Source organism: Vulpes vulpes, chromosome 12, assembly GCF_048418805.1.
Source record: "Vulpes vulpes isolate BD-2025 chromosome 12, VulVul3, whole genome shotgun sequence".
NCBI lineage: Eukaryota > Metazoa > Chordata > Mammalia > Carnivora > Canidae > Vulpes > Vulpes vulpes.
Genome location: NC_132791.1, coordinates 187864394 through 187883807, shown reverse-complemented (window position 1 = coordinate 187883807; position 19414 = coordinate 187864394). Strand labels below are relative to the sequence as shown.

The following is a 19414-nucleotide window of genomic DNA, read 5'->3' as shown; positions in this document are numbered from 1 at the left end:
GATATTTCTAAAATAATTTGGCTGCCATTTGGGCAAATATATATGTGTGTTTTGTCTTGACAGCTTGTCAACTGGCAGACAGTTCTTGAACATCACATTCATTTCAATTTAATATTGGTAAATTTCTCAATTACAATTTTTATTCTTCACTTTCTGCACAATGAAATCCCTAGTCCTTGCTGGCATTCCTCAGGGCGTACAGGTGCAAGTGCTGGCATTTCTGCAGTAGCAAAGGAAGAAAAATGAAAGAACTAAGGAGGGGAGGGAAGAGACAGGCTTAGAGAGAACAGTGGTAATGGGGAGAGAAAGGAGATAGTAGCTGACCTTCATCCTGATATTCACCTTCATGAGAAATGAAGGGAATAATTCACAGTTGACAATAAAATAGTGCAGCTGCCTCTGCTTCCTTTAACCAGAGAGGCTGGAGTCAAACAGAAACCAGACACCCAATGCATAAAATCAATACATGAGGAAAGGTCCAAAGGTAACGTGGAAAGTAGATTAATAAAAATAATTTTAAAAACCACAACAACCGACTTTGAACACTTACTTACTTTATGGCATATCTTTACCTTGTATTTTATCATGCGATTCTCACACAATGAGAGCAAGATGGAAATTATTATCTTTGCATTGTAGCTCAGGAAAATAAGCAGTAATTTAACCTCCCTGAACTTCAAAGTCAACCAGATAATAAGGGATGGAACCAGGATTCAAAACTCCATCTATCTAACTTCAAAAACCACACTTGCAATTGTAGCACAAACCACAGGTTTTTGGAAGAGATGTCACAAGATACATATTTAAAAAAATAACTGTGTATATGTTAGAATAGTTTATTTCCTTTACTCTCTACTTTCTTATCAAGAAAAATATCTTAATAGAGGGAAAATGCATATATATATATGTGTATATATATACTTACAGGTAGATATTTATACACTGCATTAGGTAGCTAATAATATCTTTAATATCCTTTTCTTAGCTGAATGACCTTGGAGTCTGCAGAAGTTTTTGGGGTTTTCTTTCTCAACATATTTATCAGGTACATGACTCATATTACACAGAAATGGAAACCTCTGACACATTTACAATAAATGGATATAGATTTGGTCACTATGATGCAGAAATCCCAGTGATGAGATGAAAATAATACTTCACTGTTTATTGGCAATTAAGATAGAGTGTTCTGTCTGTATTGTAGGTATCAATAGTCCTTTAAAGCCGTTTTACTCTAATCTGGATTCAAAAAAAAAAAAAAAAAAAAGATTAATTAGGGAAATTCTCTGCCCTTAAAGCGTTGATCAAAGAAAAGGGGGGAGAAAAAGAAAGAAAAGGGTAGTGTTTCTCAGTTCCTGTCTGCATGTCAGGTTCTCAAGGGACTATAAACATGGAGGTGCTTTTGCTCATTTATGGGTTTCTTTTGGTGGTGATGATGATGGTAGAAAGGCAACTGCCTACTCCAAAGCCATAGAAGTTTCCCTAGAAAAAGTATCATTTCCACCAGATGTAGAAGAGCAACTGAATTTTGATAAGAAGGAAAAACAAGGGGACGCCAAGGGGGCTCAGCAGTTGAGCGTCCGCCTTCGGCTCAGGGCATGACTCCAGGGTCCCAGGATCGAGTCCCACATCGGGATCCCTGCATGGAGCCTGCTTCTCCCTTTCTCCCTCTGCCTGTGTCTCTGCCTCTTTCTGTGTGTCTCATGAATAAATTAAAAAAAAAAAGTAGTATTCCTTGCAGAAGAAATAGGCAAAGCGGAGTCCCGGCAGGAGATATACATGGGTAACACACGAAGACCTAAGATCAGTCCTCCTTAGCTGCTGCAGTGGATATTTTTACCAAAGTTATACTGTAAGTAAAACGAGAAGAAATTAAATGAAGCCAGGTTATTTACCTAATGCTGGCCTTCAAGTTAGACGTCTACTTGTGTTTTTTATTTGCCTCATCATTTCAGCTGCTTCAAATTTCTGTGACTTTGCTGCACGGCATGTATTCTTGTAGTTTGTCTTCAATGCAATTTGAAACAAACTAGGGTACATGCTATACACATAGGAATGACTCTTGTGGTCTTTTTTTTATTATTATTATTTTTTCTCTTGTGGTCTTATACTCTGAACTTTGGATCCTGCCTATTTTTGTCCCATAAGGAAGAGCCCTAAAACCCCTCCTCTCATGTAGTATAAAGTCTGGGAACAGGGTTTTCCCAGACCAACGCCAGGGGTTGAGGAATAGATAAGTATATCCACAAAAGGAAAAAAGAAAGGGAGAAAATCATGTTTTGAAATATCCACTGCCAGAAAAAGTTCGGTTATGAAGAAGTCTCTGGCAACTGTGATTTCCTAATTCACTCCTGACTTGACCCACCAGCTCAATCCAATATCTGGCTGACTACAGATCTAGACCGTTTTCTATTTCTCTATGCACTGCATCTGCATGTGAATATACACAAACAAATAATTAAACATCAAGCAAATATCAATAGGATTAGTCTGGCATGTTGGAACAAATCTTGATAAATCCATCTCAGTAACAATACTCAAACTCCACGTCTATGAGAGGAATACAAATTCAGCCTATTGAGGTACTGTCGTTGTAAGGAGACATATTTTAATAAAAACTGCTTCGTCAGTTCCTATTACTAAGGGACTAAAGCTATTGAGCTGTGGAACTTAGGCCAAAAAAGGGGATTTGGAAATGCAAATTAGAGATAAGACGGTAATAAATGTCTTTTATTCAGCAACACACCAGCCCTGATGCCAGGAGCTATTTTAAAGATGATTCTTAATAGTTCTGTGAAATTGGAAGCATACTTACCCAAAATGGACATCTCTGGCACAGTGGCATGATAGGGTCCATTAAGAAACTCCGGCGCATTGTCGTTGATGTCTTGAACTTTGATAATAAATTCAGAAGGAGGCTCCAGAGGCTTGTTCGTCTCCCAATCCACGGCCTGGGCTGTGAGAGTATACTCAGCCTTTTCCTCCCGGTCAAGTCTTTTTATAGCATGGATATCTCCTGTTATATCATTTATTTGAAATATTGTCCCAGCTCCATCGCCTGATAGGATATACTTGATCTTTTTGCTCCCGGGATCCAGGTCTGTGTGCAGCTAAAAGGAAAAGTGACACGGGTTAGCAATGGAGCAATTTGCAAAGTTACTTTTTAACTATCTCCTGTTTGAATATCAAGCTGGTTCTTTCTACATTCATCCTAACTTCATCAATCTCCGCTAAGAGTAACTGCACAAAGAGTTTTTACTCTGTGTGCACATCAATCAAAACAAAATATAATGAAATTTATACAAATCAGTTAAAACAGGCCTAAGAAGTACTCTGACTTATTTGGTGTAAACTAACGTGCATTTAGATTGATAAAAAGATCAAGAGGAAAACACAAAAATGTATGAATTATTTTCCATTTATTAATACATTTTTTTTAAAGTTCTTCTTAGCTACCTTTGATGGATCACACTCTGTGCACCAAGAACTAAGGGATTTGCTTCCCTTATATGATAATTCTCTTAGTTTTTCCAAAAGTTGATGAGCTACAGTAGTTCACATGAAACATGAGAAAAGTGAGGTTTGACAAGGCGCATAATAACCTCTGCAAAGTTCATATCTGATGGAATCAAGTGCAGTAGACCCAGAATTCAACTCAGATCTATGTGTTACATTTGCATAAATAAATAAATAAATAAATAAATACTCAATCTGATGCATATTAAGATAATATGTTCTCTAGTACCTTCTTTTCTTTGATTTGTACAATTCTTCTGTCCAGGAAATTTATTTCCATTTTACAAAGAGCACCAAGGCCAAAAAACAGGGATCCCCTTGGAAAATCCAAAGTTTACTGCAGAAACACAGACTCATCTCAGGTTGGGGTGTCACCAGCTAGACCCCAAGACCTGACCTTTACTGCTTACCTGCTTGTATCCACTGACCTTTGTTCCACATCTTTCTCTTTCCAGCTTATCTCTTAGCTCGGGCAATAGACCCTATGGGCATAACATCCCATGATGGAAACTGAAACTCTCTCAAATGGTAAGAACTGCCTGGAGGAAGCTTCCAGGGGCCCAGACCACCCAGCCCAGTGTGAACTAAATCCCTGACACACACCTGAGAAGATGGACCATGAAGTGACCCATGGAGTGACTGACAGTTACCTTTATCTTATTATAATAGTAAAATCTCCTCCCCAGGGCGAGCACAAGCCTCATTTACATGACATACACATATCCGCCTAACCCTGTTTCTTTATGTCTGCCTCTACATCCAGTGACAAGGCTCCCCTTTCGAAATATTCATCCTAACCCTAAATAAAAGGAACCTAGTCACCCTTGCTCGACAAGTCACGGCTTCCGTTACTCCCCAGGGTCTCCTTACCTGCCACAAATAAAGGTCCCTTGGGCAACACCACCACCTGGTGCAGTGTCTGTCTGTGCCTCACCAAGCACCGAACTCATGTTAGTTCAGTTATAAGGGCAACAAAAATCTACTAAACTCCTACTCTACCTGAAACATTTGGTAAGTACTAGGGAAAACTGAATCCCTGCTTTAAAATTTTCAGTTTACCCTCAAGAGGGAGACAGGAGTGTTCTGACACATAGTTCATCTTCTCTATGCTCTGTTGACTCCTGTTTAAAAACCAAAATAAAACTACATATATATATTATATACATAATATATTAATATATATATATATATATAGCTTGCATTTTCAGAAGAAAAAATCATTGAACTAGGGTATGAAATAGTACCTACATGCACATATTTTTGGTATATATATATATATATACACATTGTATATTTGGTATATATATTATATTTATATATATAATATATATATATATGAATGCTGAAATGTTTCAACTTTTTTTATTTAATAAACCTTGTAGCCACATTAAAGTGGTCTGAAATCCATAGCATTAGAGTCATGGCAACCCGCTAAACTTTATCATGCAACTAAAACCTTATGAGGGTGGGGGTTGTTCATTTCCCATTGTCAAATAAGTGTTTTAAACGTCCTGCACTGCTAATGAAATGACTTTCTATATGTCCAAGAAGTCTCCAGCGGAATAATATGCACTACTGTACATTTCATGGGGATGCACCAAAAGAAAAAAAAAAAGTATTACATTTTTAGTTGCTGTTTGTACCAACCTTGAATTACATGTTTAACAACAACAAAAAAATATATACATATATATATATATATATATATTTTTTTTTTTGCTTATCAAAATACTTTATCTTAGGAGACCCTCAAAAAAAGACCCTCCTCATTAAACAGACACTCAACAACACCCTCAGCCTTTTTTTTTTATTTTCTGTATTTTTTTTTTTCCTTTTTAAATCAACTAAAACAATCTGATGCTTAAAATAAAAGACAGGAGATATTTGCCAATCGGACTTCAGTCAAGAATATATATCTTTTTTTTTTTTTTTTTCTTTTTTACCCTGGGGTAGGGCAGGGGTGGGGAGGAGGCTGCTCAGGACCACGTGGTGCTCCCGGCTGAGAAGGAGCGCATGTGGAGGACAGGACTCGGGACCAGTCACTGCACCATATAATTTTGAATTTCAAATACTTGTTACTTTAAAAAAAAAATGCTGTGTGGAAAGAAACTCCTAGAAACTTAAAAGACATTGTGTTCTCCTGGGATCACTTTTATTCAGAACAGGCTCTATTGCTTTCTTCGCCAATTTAAATTGTATTTAGCGCTTCAATAAATGAAAAGAAAAGAATATAAAAAAAGACATAAAATAGCAACAAAGAATCCAAATGCATCTAGATCTCCTACTTTACTTTTGAATATTTTAAAAAGTTAAAGCCTAAGATTACATCAAATATTTATTGAATCTCCAAATGTATCCCTTTCATTTATTGTATTAAATTTATTAACAAGAGCAAATATTGAAATGCCACTTTATCTTAATGAATGTGGGATTATAATTCATTAATGTGATATTAATCCTAATTTATGATCATTTTAATTTATGTGCATTTTAACATTTCCATTAGCATTTTTATTAAAAAAAGAAAATTTGAATAATATATCCTTCAAAGAGGTTTCCATCCACATACAAGGCAATCCTGAGACATGGAGTACTGGTATGCGTCAACTCTTGTGCACACCATTTTAGCTATGAAAACTCAAGTCATTCAAAATGGTGTTATCATCATTTATGTTCAAACTTATTTGTGTCATAATTTTCTTCATTTATCATAGCCTCTGATAAGTAAGTTGCATACGGTCTTAAGTTAGGTTTTGATGGTCTCTTGTGTTTAAAAGTAACAGAAGGGGAAGGGAAGAGCATAGATTTCTAAAACAGTAAAACAAAGCTAATATTAAAAAAAAAAAAGCTAATATTTATGTCTCTATATGAAATGGAGAGATGAATGCATTTATTTGAACTTCAGTTACTTTGTCTATAATTTAGGGATAAAGCATCTACTCTGCAGATTTAATTTTGTAATCTGAGATAATATTTGAGAAATAGTGAAAAAGGAATGGACGAAGTAAGCATACGATAACTAAAACTATTTTTATGTCATACTCAACCATGTGCAGCTCTCTGAAAACCTTGCAGCAAGCCTAGCTGCAACTCCAGTGAAAGCAAGTTTCCCAAGACTCTCTTGAAAAAATGGTAAAAACAAAACAAAAACCAAACCAAAGAAAACCCTTAGTAAACACTGTATGTTCCTTCTTTCCTCCAGAAATTCATTTTTTAGCAAATCTGAGTAAAATCCAGATCCCTCGGCTAATGGTATTCTTGAAACACAGAAAACTGTGTTTCTGTATTTATTTGGTTCATCTTATTGCTTGTATCACACACACACACACACAGACACATTCTGGCATATGGTTATTCAAGTAACCAATTTGACATTACAAAAAAAAGACTTGTGAGTATGCAAAAATAACAATTTACGGGCAGCAAATAAATACTCATAAGACTCCAGGTCTGGACTTCAAAAGGACTCGAGGTACATGAAGACAAGCTGTTTTCTTTGTTGTTCATCACATATGTCTGTCAGAACCCGCTCACTTCAATGCAACTCCACTGTTCCCATCAATTTATCCTCCTCAAGACCCTCTCTGTGAGATCATGGTGCACAAGATATCCCAAATGTTTCACATATTGTGCATCATCTGGAAGTGCAAAAACCACCTCTCCCAGGGGTTGCTCCTGCAAGAAAGAACGGGCAGGATAAGGGACACCTGCAAATTCTCCTTGACAGGTAGGGCTTGTTGACCTGGCTGTGGTACAGAAAGATCTCAGCCACTCATTTACTAAATATGAACAGAAGATGTTTACACACAACACAGGTATGGTCGCTGCTCTCAAAGGCCCGTATGTTAGTGGGAGATACATGCAAACAGAAAATTTAGGGTAAGCAGACTTATTAGTATTATTACTCATCATTATTCTCTGATAAACATTTTACAGGTATAAATGCGGTGCTATCCTCATGGCAAACTGGAGAGCATTTCTCCGTTTCGCCAAAGAAATGACTGCAATTCAGAGATTTTTAGGGAACTTTTCCGCAGAAGGCACTATCAGCGAGTGGCAATCTTCACAGCATAAGCTTTAGAGTCAATTTCCTGGATTCAAATGCATGCTCTAAAGGCTATGATATGGAGGCCTATAACAGCATACAGAAATTTTACTTAACTCAGAAAAGGCCTCCCCAAGGAAGTAATGATTAAAACTTCAGATCTCAAAGAAGGGAGAGAACGCAAGCCAGCCACAGGTAATGGCACAGATAAAGATCCAGGGAAAAGACAGGGCCCACTACGTTAGAGGAAGTAAAGATGATTTAATATGGCTAGAGCACTGAGTTAAGGAGAGAAAATGTGGCAAAAAAATAAGAATAGAAAGTAAGGCAGGGGCCTGATTTTATGGAGTCCTAAAAACAAGAGATGGAGTCTAGATTTGACTGTAACAGTAGGAAGAGTCCCTAGATACAAGGCTTCGGTTAGGAGCCTGACGCTGTCATGGTTTTGTCTTAGTGACCTCACAGAGGCTGGTGTGTGCCTATAAGCAAAGGTCTTGCAGGCAAAAGAGAGAGGAGAGGAGGTCACGGAGAACACTTACACACCAATGCACAAAGCACCTTGATTTGGGTTCTCAAGTTCTGATGCCCATAGCCTGTCACATCCACAACCAGACCAAACTGCCCCACCGGCCCCTCCCCGCAGGCAGTGTCGGGGTGCGAGGGTGATCTTGGTCTCCCCCATGACGTCTTCCATCTCAGGGACCATAACGGAACCACTGCACAATCCAGCTGAACTCTGAGTATCAGTATAATTACACCCTCACCATCCTCCATATATTTGCATAATACCCCCTTCCCCCCCCATTAAAAGGAGTTTAGACTCTGAAAGTCAAGAAAAGAATCACTTGCATTTGCATTGTCCTTTGGATTCCCACTGCTCAGTAAGGCATCTGTCAGACTGTCGAAGCTCAAAAAGGTTTTGTGGAATAAAGTAAATGCGATGGCAAGGGAGAAAATATCTATTTCCAAAACAATGATTTAAAGGACAGAGAAAGGAATTTAGAAAAATCAGGCCCAGTGACCTAAACTCTAATCTGCTCTAAACCCAAAGCCCTGGACTTCCCTAAATATGTGTGCAACCCTAGCATCCAGCATAAGATCCAGAACACGGCACATGGGAATGCTGACCGAAGGATGGTGGATGGATGGGTACTGGCCGCGTGCTACGTGGATAACAGATAATAAGCATCTGAAACCCAGAAATCACCATTCTCAGAACAAGGGCCCCCCACGCCCCACAGACTTCAATGTCACCTGTGTTTCTTTTGTGGCTGTCAATAAGCAGTTCAGAGGACTTTTCAACTTTCTCACATAGGACCCCTGAGGACACTGAAGTTCTCCTGGGACAAGGGAGTCTAGAAAAGATAAATTCTTCTCTTAGTGCCTATTTGAATGCCAGAGAATGATTTAATTACCACTCTGCCACCTTCTCCTCTAGAGCAATGACGGATGACATCCAGTGAACTGCAGGGAAATTACTCATCACTTCTTCATCAACTGAAAATCGGTCAGCTCTGGCACCGGAGCTTAATTGGAAGGTCTGGTCTCTCCAGAAGGACATCCTGGAAGAGAGTCTCATTTCCGCTCTTGCCCTCGAGAAGTATCCAGGTTGCTCGCTAAGAAAGAATCCTCATCACTCGGAATCCGAAGGGGTTAACAGGGATCAGTGAAGCATAAAACTGTCACTTACTGGTCCCTGTTTTTCCGGAGTCTGCTCGCCTCTGGAGAAGAGAGCAAGCTTAGCGCTCTTGGGTCGAATTACACCTCAGCATATATTGCCCGTATCTAGTATGTGCGTGTCAAGGAGAAACTGAGCTACGGCTGTGAGCCTATCCGTGAGCAGACCAATACTCTCATCCTGGGTCACAACCCTTCAATAGCAAAGATGGCATCAGGGACTTCGACACAATCTAAGTTTTTGGCCTAAGTCTCCAAAATGATAAGAATGCGGACCTCAATCAAAATAAAAGACATATTTAGGCTGCTGGGAGGTTGCAAAGGCAGGTGAAGAGAAAGAGCAAAAGTCCATAGGTTCTTTTCATATTTCTGAGCCGCTCTCCACCAATTAGGAGCAGGGATTAAAGTTAGGTAATGGGTGGAATAGCACCCCAACATTTCATAAAACAAAGCTGGGAATATGCAGTTACTTTTGTGATCATACACTTTAAGGAAACAAGCATTCAGGGAAATAATAGTTCTCCAAGGAATTCTCATATAAACCAACTTACCATTAAGTTTGTCTTAAGAGGTAAAAAAAGCCAAAGAAGAAATAGTCCCTGATTAAATAGAACACAGCATCCCACACTGAAAATGATTCCTGCCTCACAAAAATGTTATTTTTCCTAAAGCACCTGTATCTGTATCTTCAACATGTGTTCTCTGCATTCTCTGTCAGTTGCTGGTGTGAGCAATGAACAGCTTGACCTGGCCATGGGGACTGGTGTCCAGAGGAACAGAAAATTGGAAGCAAGGCCAAATGAACTCCTTTTTGGCTGCCGGGACCTAAAAATACAGTCAGAAAAGGAAATGTGTTGCCTACACTACTCATTTGAATAGACCTAGATGATAGATAGATATTTCCACAAGGGAAGGACCTATATATATAATATTCAACACTATGCCCAGCAACAAGCATCATCCTTGGCACAAAGTAAACGTTCATTGAAGTCTATTTATTTTCTTTTATTTTTTTGTCTGCACAAGACCTATCTTAACATCCTGCACCTTGGCAATGGCTTTATGTTGAGGAGGGGCTCATCTGACTTTCTCAAGCACATATAATCAATAATGACAGATCCAACTGCAACCTAGTAAATCGGGTTGCAGAGCACATACACTTTAGCAAGATTCTAGAGAGATCCTCAGGAGTGCATAGGTAGTTAGGTGGGGACCTTCCATTTTCCTAGCTGGAAGGAGGCAGAGTGGGAAAGCCTCCCTGGTTTGCTCCTGAATGACAATATTTAATATATATATTTACAAGTCATGTGTATGAAACTATACAGTACAGGCACATTTTATGAACTAACTTGTAAGTCTGAAATGGAATAGACATAGACACAGAAAGGAAGGCTGCTCCATGAAATGGGAATGCAAAAGGAGCACATTAACAGGAGGCTGGCAGGCTGTTTGCCAAGAGACTTTCCAAGCCAACATTCATGACCTTGGCGAATTTGCTATCTTCAGTCTGGACTTCACAGGTTTGGAGACATGATGTGTCAGCCCCAGAGCAAATCCATATCTCTTTGCCAAACCCTAATGAAGAAAGTTCCCATTTTTTTAGAGCAACGTATTGATGATAAATAGCATTTCAAATATTTAAGCTATCATGTTGAGCAAAATTTCTCTTTATAGAAAGACCCCCACACAAGTGGAGTCAAATTATCTGTGCTGATAGCATTCAGAGAAAGGAGAATTAGACGGATTAATTGTGTAACGATGTCATACAAAAACTAGCTTATTAAGTATGTTCATCTTCCAAAAATGGTCTAAAAATGCTCTAAGCAGGCTGGACTTTTATATTCTCAGATTTTCTCTTTGCCTCTAAGTACTGTGTTGGAGGTCCAACAATTAACCAAGCAATCATAAGAAAAAAACTAAACCAAACAATGGACTGACTCCCTTCTTCCCTTCTGTTAGATACATTTTTTTTCTAATATATTCTGATAACAGCCTGGTGACTATATTAAATCTTTGAAGCTTGGAAATCAATATGTTTCTGTAAGGCAACCAAAGATTTATGGAGTAGTAGTCCAGATTATGGAATCTAGAATGAGGGGCCGATAAGGAACAGAACTAGGTTAGAAAAAGCTATAAGATACTTAGGAATTTACTTAACCATCCCCAAAACTCAGTTTTCTTATCTGAAAAGGGCTTTAATTATAGTTTTAGTGCCCTGCTTGTAGGTTTTTGTAATGACTAAAATGTGACAAAAATAATGCTGATAAAGGCATGATATCTTCTAGGAAATAGAATATTAAAATAAAAATTCTCGTGAAGATGGAATTTTGGAATCATAATGATAGGTGGTCCCCAACCTAGAAATGCTTTCCAGGAAAAAAAATATACCTAACTTCATATTCTGATTCAGAATTCAACATACAACATTGATTTATAGTAAAAATAACAATGTCACCTCTTGAGTTAAATAATCTGGGCACAATGAGATCTGAGCTAACACTCTTCCGTTGGGTAAGGCACTTGATAATCACTTTTTTTTAATACTTATTCACTCATTTAATAAACAAAAATAGTAGATACATATGGAAGTTATTTTTTCCAGTTTTATTGAGGTATAATTAACAAATAAAAATAAAGGGCACATCATTTAAATTTGTTACCTGATAATTGTAAGCCTAGAAGTAGGGGGGCAGTAGTCGATGTGCTTTGGGTCATTGAATAAATGCTAGTGTTGGCAAGAGTGTGGGTGAATTGTCATAGTGGACCAATTACTAAAACTAGATTTAGGTTCACAATGAGTGGATGGATGGATGAGTGGCTGAATTGCTGATAAGATAATTAAGGAAAGGAGGATGAGTAGCTACATGGTTTTATTGGAGAATTCATGAATAAAGGAAATAACAGAATAAGGAACTGGCTGACTGAATAAGATTCTAAGCCATCCCTATTCAGATTCCAATACACAGTAAATACTATGAATCAATGGATGAATGAACAGATGGACTTGTTAGTGAGTGGGCGGGCTAAAAGGACCACAGAGTTTCTCAGTGAAAGATTGATTTTGGAAAAACATAACAAATTATTCTCTCTCAGATTACTAGTCCCTGTCTCAAACTAAACAAGACATAGTCTTTGGAAGTTCAACTACAGATTGTAAGAGATTCTTGTATGAAGATTCTTGGCACACACATGATTTTCAACAATTAGCAAATCACTCTTCACAAATCTCCTGGGAAAACCTATCTACCTCAATTAGAAAGATGGATGGGGACGCCCGGGTGGCTACATCAGTTAAGTGTCTGACTCTTGATTTTAGTTCACATCATGAACTCATGGTCCTGAGATCAAGCCCTGAATCAGGCTCTGCACCGAGCTTGGAGTCTGCTTGAGATTTTCTCTCCCTCTGCCACTCCCCACTCCCCTCACTCATGCTCTTTCTCTCTCTCTCTCTCTCTCTCTCTCTCTCTCTTTCTCTCTCTCTCTCTCTCACACACACACACACACACAAAAAGTAATAAAATATTTTTAAAAGGATGGTGGATGGATATAGAGATATGGAAGGGGGAAATTTTGTGCCAAATCAATATACAATGTGATAATACACAATACAAGCAAGATGAGTAAGAGTAAAAAAGAAATGAAACAAACAAAAACATGATTATTAGTCATATAAAACAAGCAAACAAGCGGATTCTAAACAGATATGGATATTTAAAACATCCAGGATGTTTTCAAAAGGTCAATTTACAGTGGAACGTTCAGTTGTACTGTGAAAAAGGAGGAAAACGTTAAGAGAACGTTGTGTCAGTGTTCTTTATGTTTCAAAAGAACTTGATTAACCAGAGAAGTAAGAGGAGTCAAAAATATGAGTTAGATTTCTGATGTGCTAATCACAATTACTTGCTAAACAGGATGTATCTTGTTATCCAAATAACTGACAAGAGCACAGTGGGAAAGAACACAGTGGATAACCAAATGACAGTCATCTCCTCTCTCTAAAATTCTATATTTATAAAGAGACTGGGATAATCAAAATGCTGTGACCTTGAAAGAACATTGCATTTGAAGTTTAAAAAGAACTACATGAACCTAGAGTTTAGTCTGGGTCATAAAATAGGGTGTGACATTGGCAAATCATCTTTTTTTCTGGATCAAAATGCCTAATAATAACTTAGCTGTGTTACCCGGTATTACCCCTTGAGCTTTGCAAACTGTCTCATTCAAAGTCTTGTAAGAAAGCAGAGGGTCATGATCAAAGCTCAGATTTAACAGAAATAATCATAATTTCAAGTTTGATCCATGACTACTCAGTGGGTGGATGAATGGGTTGATGGCTGGATGAGTGAATGGATAAATGTGTTGATAAGAGAATTAAGGGGAGAAAGGTGGGTAGATAAATGGTTTACTTGACAATGTATAGGTGCATGAAAGAGTGGATGAGAGGACTGCTAACTGGACAGATTCCCAAATACCCTTCCTTTCAGACAGAAGAGAATCAAAAGACCTAAAGTACAACTATAGAAGCTCCCCATTATCCCAGTTTCCCTTTCCATGGTTTGTTACTTTTCTTTTTAAAGATTTTATTTATTTACCCATGAAAGACAGAGAGAGAGAGAGAGAGAGAGAGAGGCAGAGACATAAACAGAGGGGGAAGCAGGCTCCATGCAGGGAGCCCGATGTGGGACTTGACTTGACCCCAGAACCGTGACCTGAGCTGAAGGCAGACACTCAACCACTGAGCCACCCAGGTGCCCCTGGTTTGTTACCTTTAGTCAACATCAGTCCTGAAGCACATGATCCTCCTCGGAACTATCATCAGACTGTCAGCAGTAGCCTAGAACTACATCACAGTGCCTATACCATTCATTCCACTTTGTGTAGGCATTTTATCAGTCTGCATCAACACAAGAAAAAGGGTGAGCACAGTACAATAAGATATTTTGAGAGAGAGCACATTCACTAAACTTTTACTATGGTATATGGTTAAAATCGTTCCATTTTATTATTTGTTATTGTTGTTAATCTCTTAGTGTGCCTAATTTATAAATTAAACTTCATCATCGGAATTTATGTATAGGAACAAACAGTAGATCCAGGGTTTGGTATGAACCAAGGTTGCAGGCATCCACTGGAGGACTTGAAATGGATCCCCCATAGAAGGGAAGACTACTGTACTAGATATTATCTTGAACAACTAATTTAAGTTTTCTCTAGTTTAGAGGAACCTGGGTGACTCAATCAGCTCAGCATCCAACCCTTGATTTTAGCTCAGCTCATGATCTCAGGGTTGTGGGAACAAGCCCTACAGCAGGCTCCATACTCAGTAGGGGAGTCTGCTTGAGAGATTCTCTCTCTCCCTCTGTTCCTCATCCCATCGTCTCTCCCAATTAAATATTTTTTTTAAAAGGAAGCTTCTCTCTCCTTCTCTTCCTCTGCCCCTTCCCCAACCCTGCTTGCTCACACCTTGTCAAAAATAAATAATACATTTTCTCTATTTTAGTTTCTACTTGTTAAAACGATTCTAACAAGGCAAACAGCAATATTATAAAAAAATCAACTCAGATTGTTATAAGGATAGCATGTATGTGAAAGTTGCCTTTTTAAAACTCTTCCTTTCTCAGGTACAATCATCTATATAGCAAATATTTGAAAATGGAGCCCAATATACCATCAAATTATCAGAATTAAATACTAGTAACATAGCTTGCAGTGCTCCAAATGTGTATCTCTCATCTCTGTCTCCATTACACTAACAAAACCTAGAAATTAGCTGAGAAAATACCACACAGCAACAACAAAACTTGAAAGAAAATCTGAAAACTCAAAATGCTCTCAGTTTTCCTACCACAGATCTATAGATCTGTTGGAAATCTGTAAATTTCCCATCATCATCAACATAGCAAACTTTTATAAAAATGGTTTATTACATTTTTTAAGGATTTTTAAAAATAATCTCTACACTTAACGTGGGGCTCAAACTCACAACCCCTCGATCAAGAGTCACATGCTCCACCAACTGAGCCAACCAGGTGCCCCTGTTTATTAGACTTTTAAAAAGAAACAAGAATAATCCTCTCAAGTTCTGTATTATGAGATAGACTCTTTCCCTTCAAAATTCATATGTTGAGTGCAGCCCCGGTGGTACAGCAGTTTAGTACCGCCTTCAGCCTAGGGTGTGATCCTGGAGACCTGGGATCAAGTCCCACGTCGGGCTCCCTGCATGGAGCCTGCTTCTGTCTCTGCCTCTCTCTCTCTCTCCCTCCCTCTCTCTCTCTCTCTCTCTCTCTCTGAATAAATAAATAAATCTTTAAAAATATATTTACTAGATACTAAAATTCGTATGTTGAACCCCTAACTCCCAATACTTCAGAATGTGACTATATTTGGAGACTGATCCATTAACAGGTGATTATGTTAAAATAAGGTTAAGATGACCCTTAATCCAATCTGATTCATGTCCTTATAAGAAGAAGTTTAGAAACGCACAGTGACACCAAGGATATTGTGCACAGGAAAACCATGTGCGGATGCAGCAAGACAGCAGCCATCCACAAGCTAAGGAGAAAGGCCTCAGTAGTAGCAGAAACCAAGTTCACCAAAACCTTGATCTTAAACTTTTAGTCTCTAGAACTCTGAAAAAATAAAGACCTGTTGTTTAACCTACCCAGCGATCTGTGCTTTATTTTGACAACCCTAGTAAACTAGTATGTCTTCCTAAAGCATCCTAGCCACTTATCTACGAATACCCTACTTATCCAAAATGGTGGCTGCGACTTGGATGCTACTAATGATATGCTGCGAATCCCGTTGTGGAACACAAATAAGCCTCCCCAGATATACCCATGTTTTAATTCTCAGACCCTACCAATATGCTACCTTATCTGCCAAAAGAGGTTTTGCAGATGTGATTAATTTTGAGAACATGAGATAGGTAGATTATTCTAAATTATCCAGGTGAGCCCAGACTAATTGCATGGATCCTTAGAAGAACCTTTTCTGTCTGTGGTCAGAGGGAGACATGACTGCAGAAGGGTCGGAGATTCAAGCTTGCTGATTTTGAAGATGAAGGAAGGGGGCCACTAACAGGAAATGTGGGTGAGCTCTAGAAGATTGAAAAGGCAATCTCCTGGAGGCTAGAGAAAGGAACACAGTCAGCGACCTTTATTTTAGCCCAGTGAGATCTCTAGTGGACTTCTGACCTACAGAAATATAAGATAATACACTCATTTATTTTAAGCCACTATGTTTGTGACAAATTGTCATAGCCACAACAGAAAACTAATACCGTATTTCGGTCAATATAGTTACGGAATTGTTGGAATGTGAAGTTTACATATCAGATATCTACTGATCTTGCCTCTTCTAAGGATATCCTCCTTAATTTAAAAAATAAGGGGATAACCTATCCATTTACTTATCCAGCCATTTCTTCAAGAACATTGATGAGTTTCCACTAGTTACATTCATTTCCTATTTCATTTCAGTTTTACAATATACTATGAGTTTCATACTAGATTCCTCACTTTGCAGGTTAAGAAACTGAAGATTATATTTTTAAGTCATGGCTCAGTATCATATAGAGTGAGCAGTGGAGAAAGGATCTGAATCCAAGTCTATCTGGTTCTGAAGCGCATAATCATTTTATTGTTTTAATGTCATGTGTGAGAACCAAACACAGGGTAAGAAAAATTAAAAATACCAGGAACCAAATACTTCACTGTTCACAAAACAAAAATAGGTTTTTTTTTTTTACAACACACATCTCACATTGTACCTGTTTGCTTAAAAAGAGTCTTAAGAGATTTATAGTCAAGGTAAGGGTCATTTATAGTCAATGTCTTAAGAGATTTATAGTCAAGGTAAGGGTCCTACTCTGAGTACCGAGTAGGAAACAGAGTTCCAGATCAAATGAACTCTGGAAACCTATGACATCCAATTAACACCTCAGAGTCTTGGATCCCCCAACTTCCCTGTGGGAAGGAGCCTAATGATAGAAACCTCCCCAAGCAGGGGAAAGGAAAGAACTTGCCCTAGCTCTTGGGAAATCTAGCAAGTCTAGGAGGTAGAGATAGGGAGAAGCGATGGGGAATTTGCAAAAAAACAGTGTCAAACTAGAGAATTATAAGATACACTTTGCAAATCTGAATCTCCTAATGGAAAATATTTTCTCAAATGACCATGTATTCACACCCCCCATAAATAAATAAATAAATAAATAAATAAATATATATATATATATATATATATATATATAAAACTTTGTACATTCAACAACACTGATAACAGAACAGCACTGAGGTGCATAATGGATGCTGAGTAATTTTGAATATGGGAAACCCACTTAATTTCTTCTTCCTAGTATTTCTATGTATTTGTGATAAGAAACTATAATGGGCGTGCGCAGTCATAACTTCTTCACCCTCTTTGATCATGAAAAAAGGTGTGTCTAGCCTAGTGGAGTCTTTGGCCATTAAAAATAGATCAAATGGTCCCTTTAACCTCCTTCCTATTAATCAGACATGCTAGTTTATTTGCAATGGCAAGTTCAAGAGCTAGTAATACAGAAGCAATAAATGTGGACAGGAGAGGGAATCAAAGTGACAAAGAGTTTGCATGAGCAGGGGTTAGAAGAAAATATTAGCTTTTTTGTGTATTATTTCTTTACTTTCAATTTTGGTGTATTTGAGAAAAGAGATTTGGGAACACTTATGAGAAAGATTTCCAGAAATACCAGAAGGGAACCAGGTTGCTAAGAGGTTTCACTTAACAATAAAATAAAGATTTCACTTTGGTGTATTATGGAGTGATTATACTAAAGAAGAAGATCGCTTTCCAGTTATCTTTGGATGTGAGACTGAGGGTTTTTTGAAAGTGACTACGTGAGACGCCTGGGTGGCTCAGTGGTTGAGCATCTGTCTTTGGCTCAGGTCCTGATCCCGGGGTCCTGGGATCGAGTCCCACATTGGGCTCCCCATGGGAGCCTGCTTTTCCCTCTGTCTGTGTCTCTGGCTCTGTGTGTGTGTGTGTATATGTGTGTGTCTTTCACGGATAAATAAAATCTTTTTTAAAAAAGTGACTATATACTGAGATAGACTTCATATAGGTCAGTATTGCACAAATTACTCTCTGTGTGTGTGTGTGTGTGTGTGTGTGTGTGTGTGTAACCTGGCAGTTCAGGAGCAATGGTGGGGAAATGGGTAGATTGGACTGAAAGCCATAATCCTGGTGGGCACATTTAATAGCCTATAGTTATGTTTGAAAGTAACTAGTCTTTGTTGTCAAAGTATCAGAAAAATCCTGGGAAAAAGCAAAGCTGCAAGGCTGGTGAAGAGATCTCTTCTACTTCTGTGGATAGAAGACACCTCTGTCAGCACTTTCCACCTGAGCGCTGGAACGAACAGGAAGGGCTAGAGCAGAAATTCTCAAAGTATGGGTCCATATACCTCTAGGGATGCCTGAGCCCCTTCTGGGTGGTCAAACTTATTTGCTTTCTTCACCGTATTGACACTTGGATGGAGAGTACAAGTATAATCAAGACAAAACTGTCACCATGTTAGTATCAATCAAGGCCGCGACACCAAACTATACTAAGAGTCAGAGTCAAACTTCACTACCACATACTCTTAACTTTTTTTTTTTTAAACAAAGCCAGTTTCACTTAAGGATGTCTTTGATGAGACAGTTCATAATATTAATTTTATTAAATCTCAGATCTGAGCACACATTTTTAGTATTCTGTGTAATGGAATGGGCAATACCCATATGGCACTTCTGCTCCATACTGAGGTACGATGACTGACTCAAGGAATATCATAGTTGATTATTTCAGTTGCCAGCTAAAAAGTCACACTTTTTATGAGAATGGATAAACTATTCTGAGTTGAGTATATTATATATATATATATATATATATATATATATATATATATTTTACCAAAAATTTACAATTTATAAAATAAAATTTAAAAATTTATAAGTAACATAAGCTCATCACTTCAAAGATAAGCAATGCTATTTGTTGTCCATGAGAGAATTTGAGCTTTATAGTAAATCTGAGAATATAAGAAAATCGGCATCTGTCTCTGTGAGATTGAAGGTTCAGGATACTTAAAGATTTTTTGTGAGATTAATGATCTGATGATACTCTTAGATGTGATTTTTTTTATTATTTTATAA

The 19414-nt window shown here is 38.0% G+C and overlaps 1 protein-coding gene across 2 annotated transcripts in view; it reads right to left on the bottom strand.

Annotated features, from left to right (window-relative positions):
- Positions 1-19414, bottom strand: part of CDH8 (cadherin 8) — a 357448-nt gene that overhangs the window by 234664 nt on the left and 103370 nt on the right. For both annotated transcript variants that reach the window (XM_072731755.1, XM_072731756.1), the window contains exon 3: positions 2816-3110. In XM_072731755.1, coding sequence (XP_072587856.1) covers positions 2816-3110 — 295 coding nt within the window. The remainder of the gene's footprint in view (positions 1-2815; positions 3111-19414) is intronic.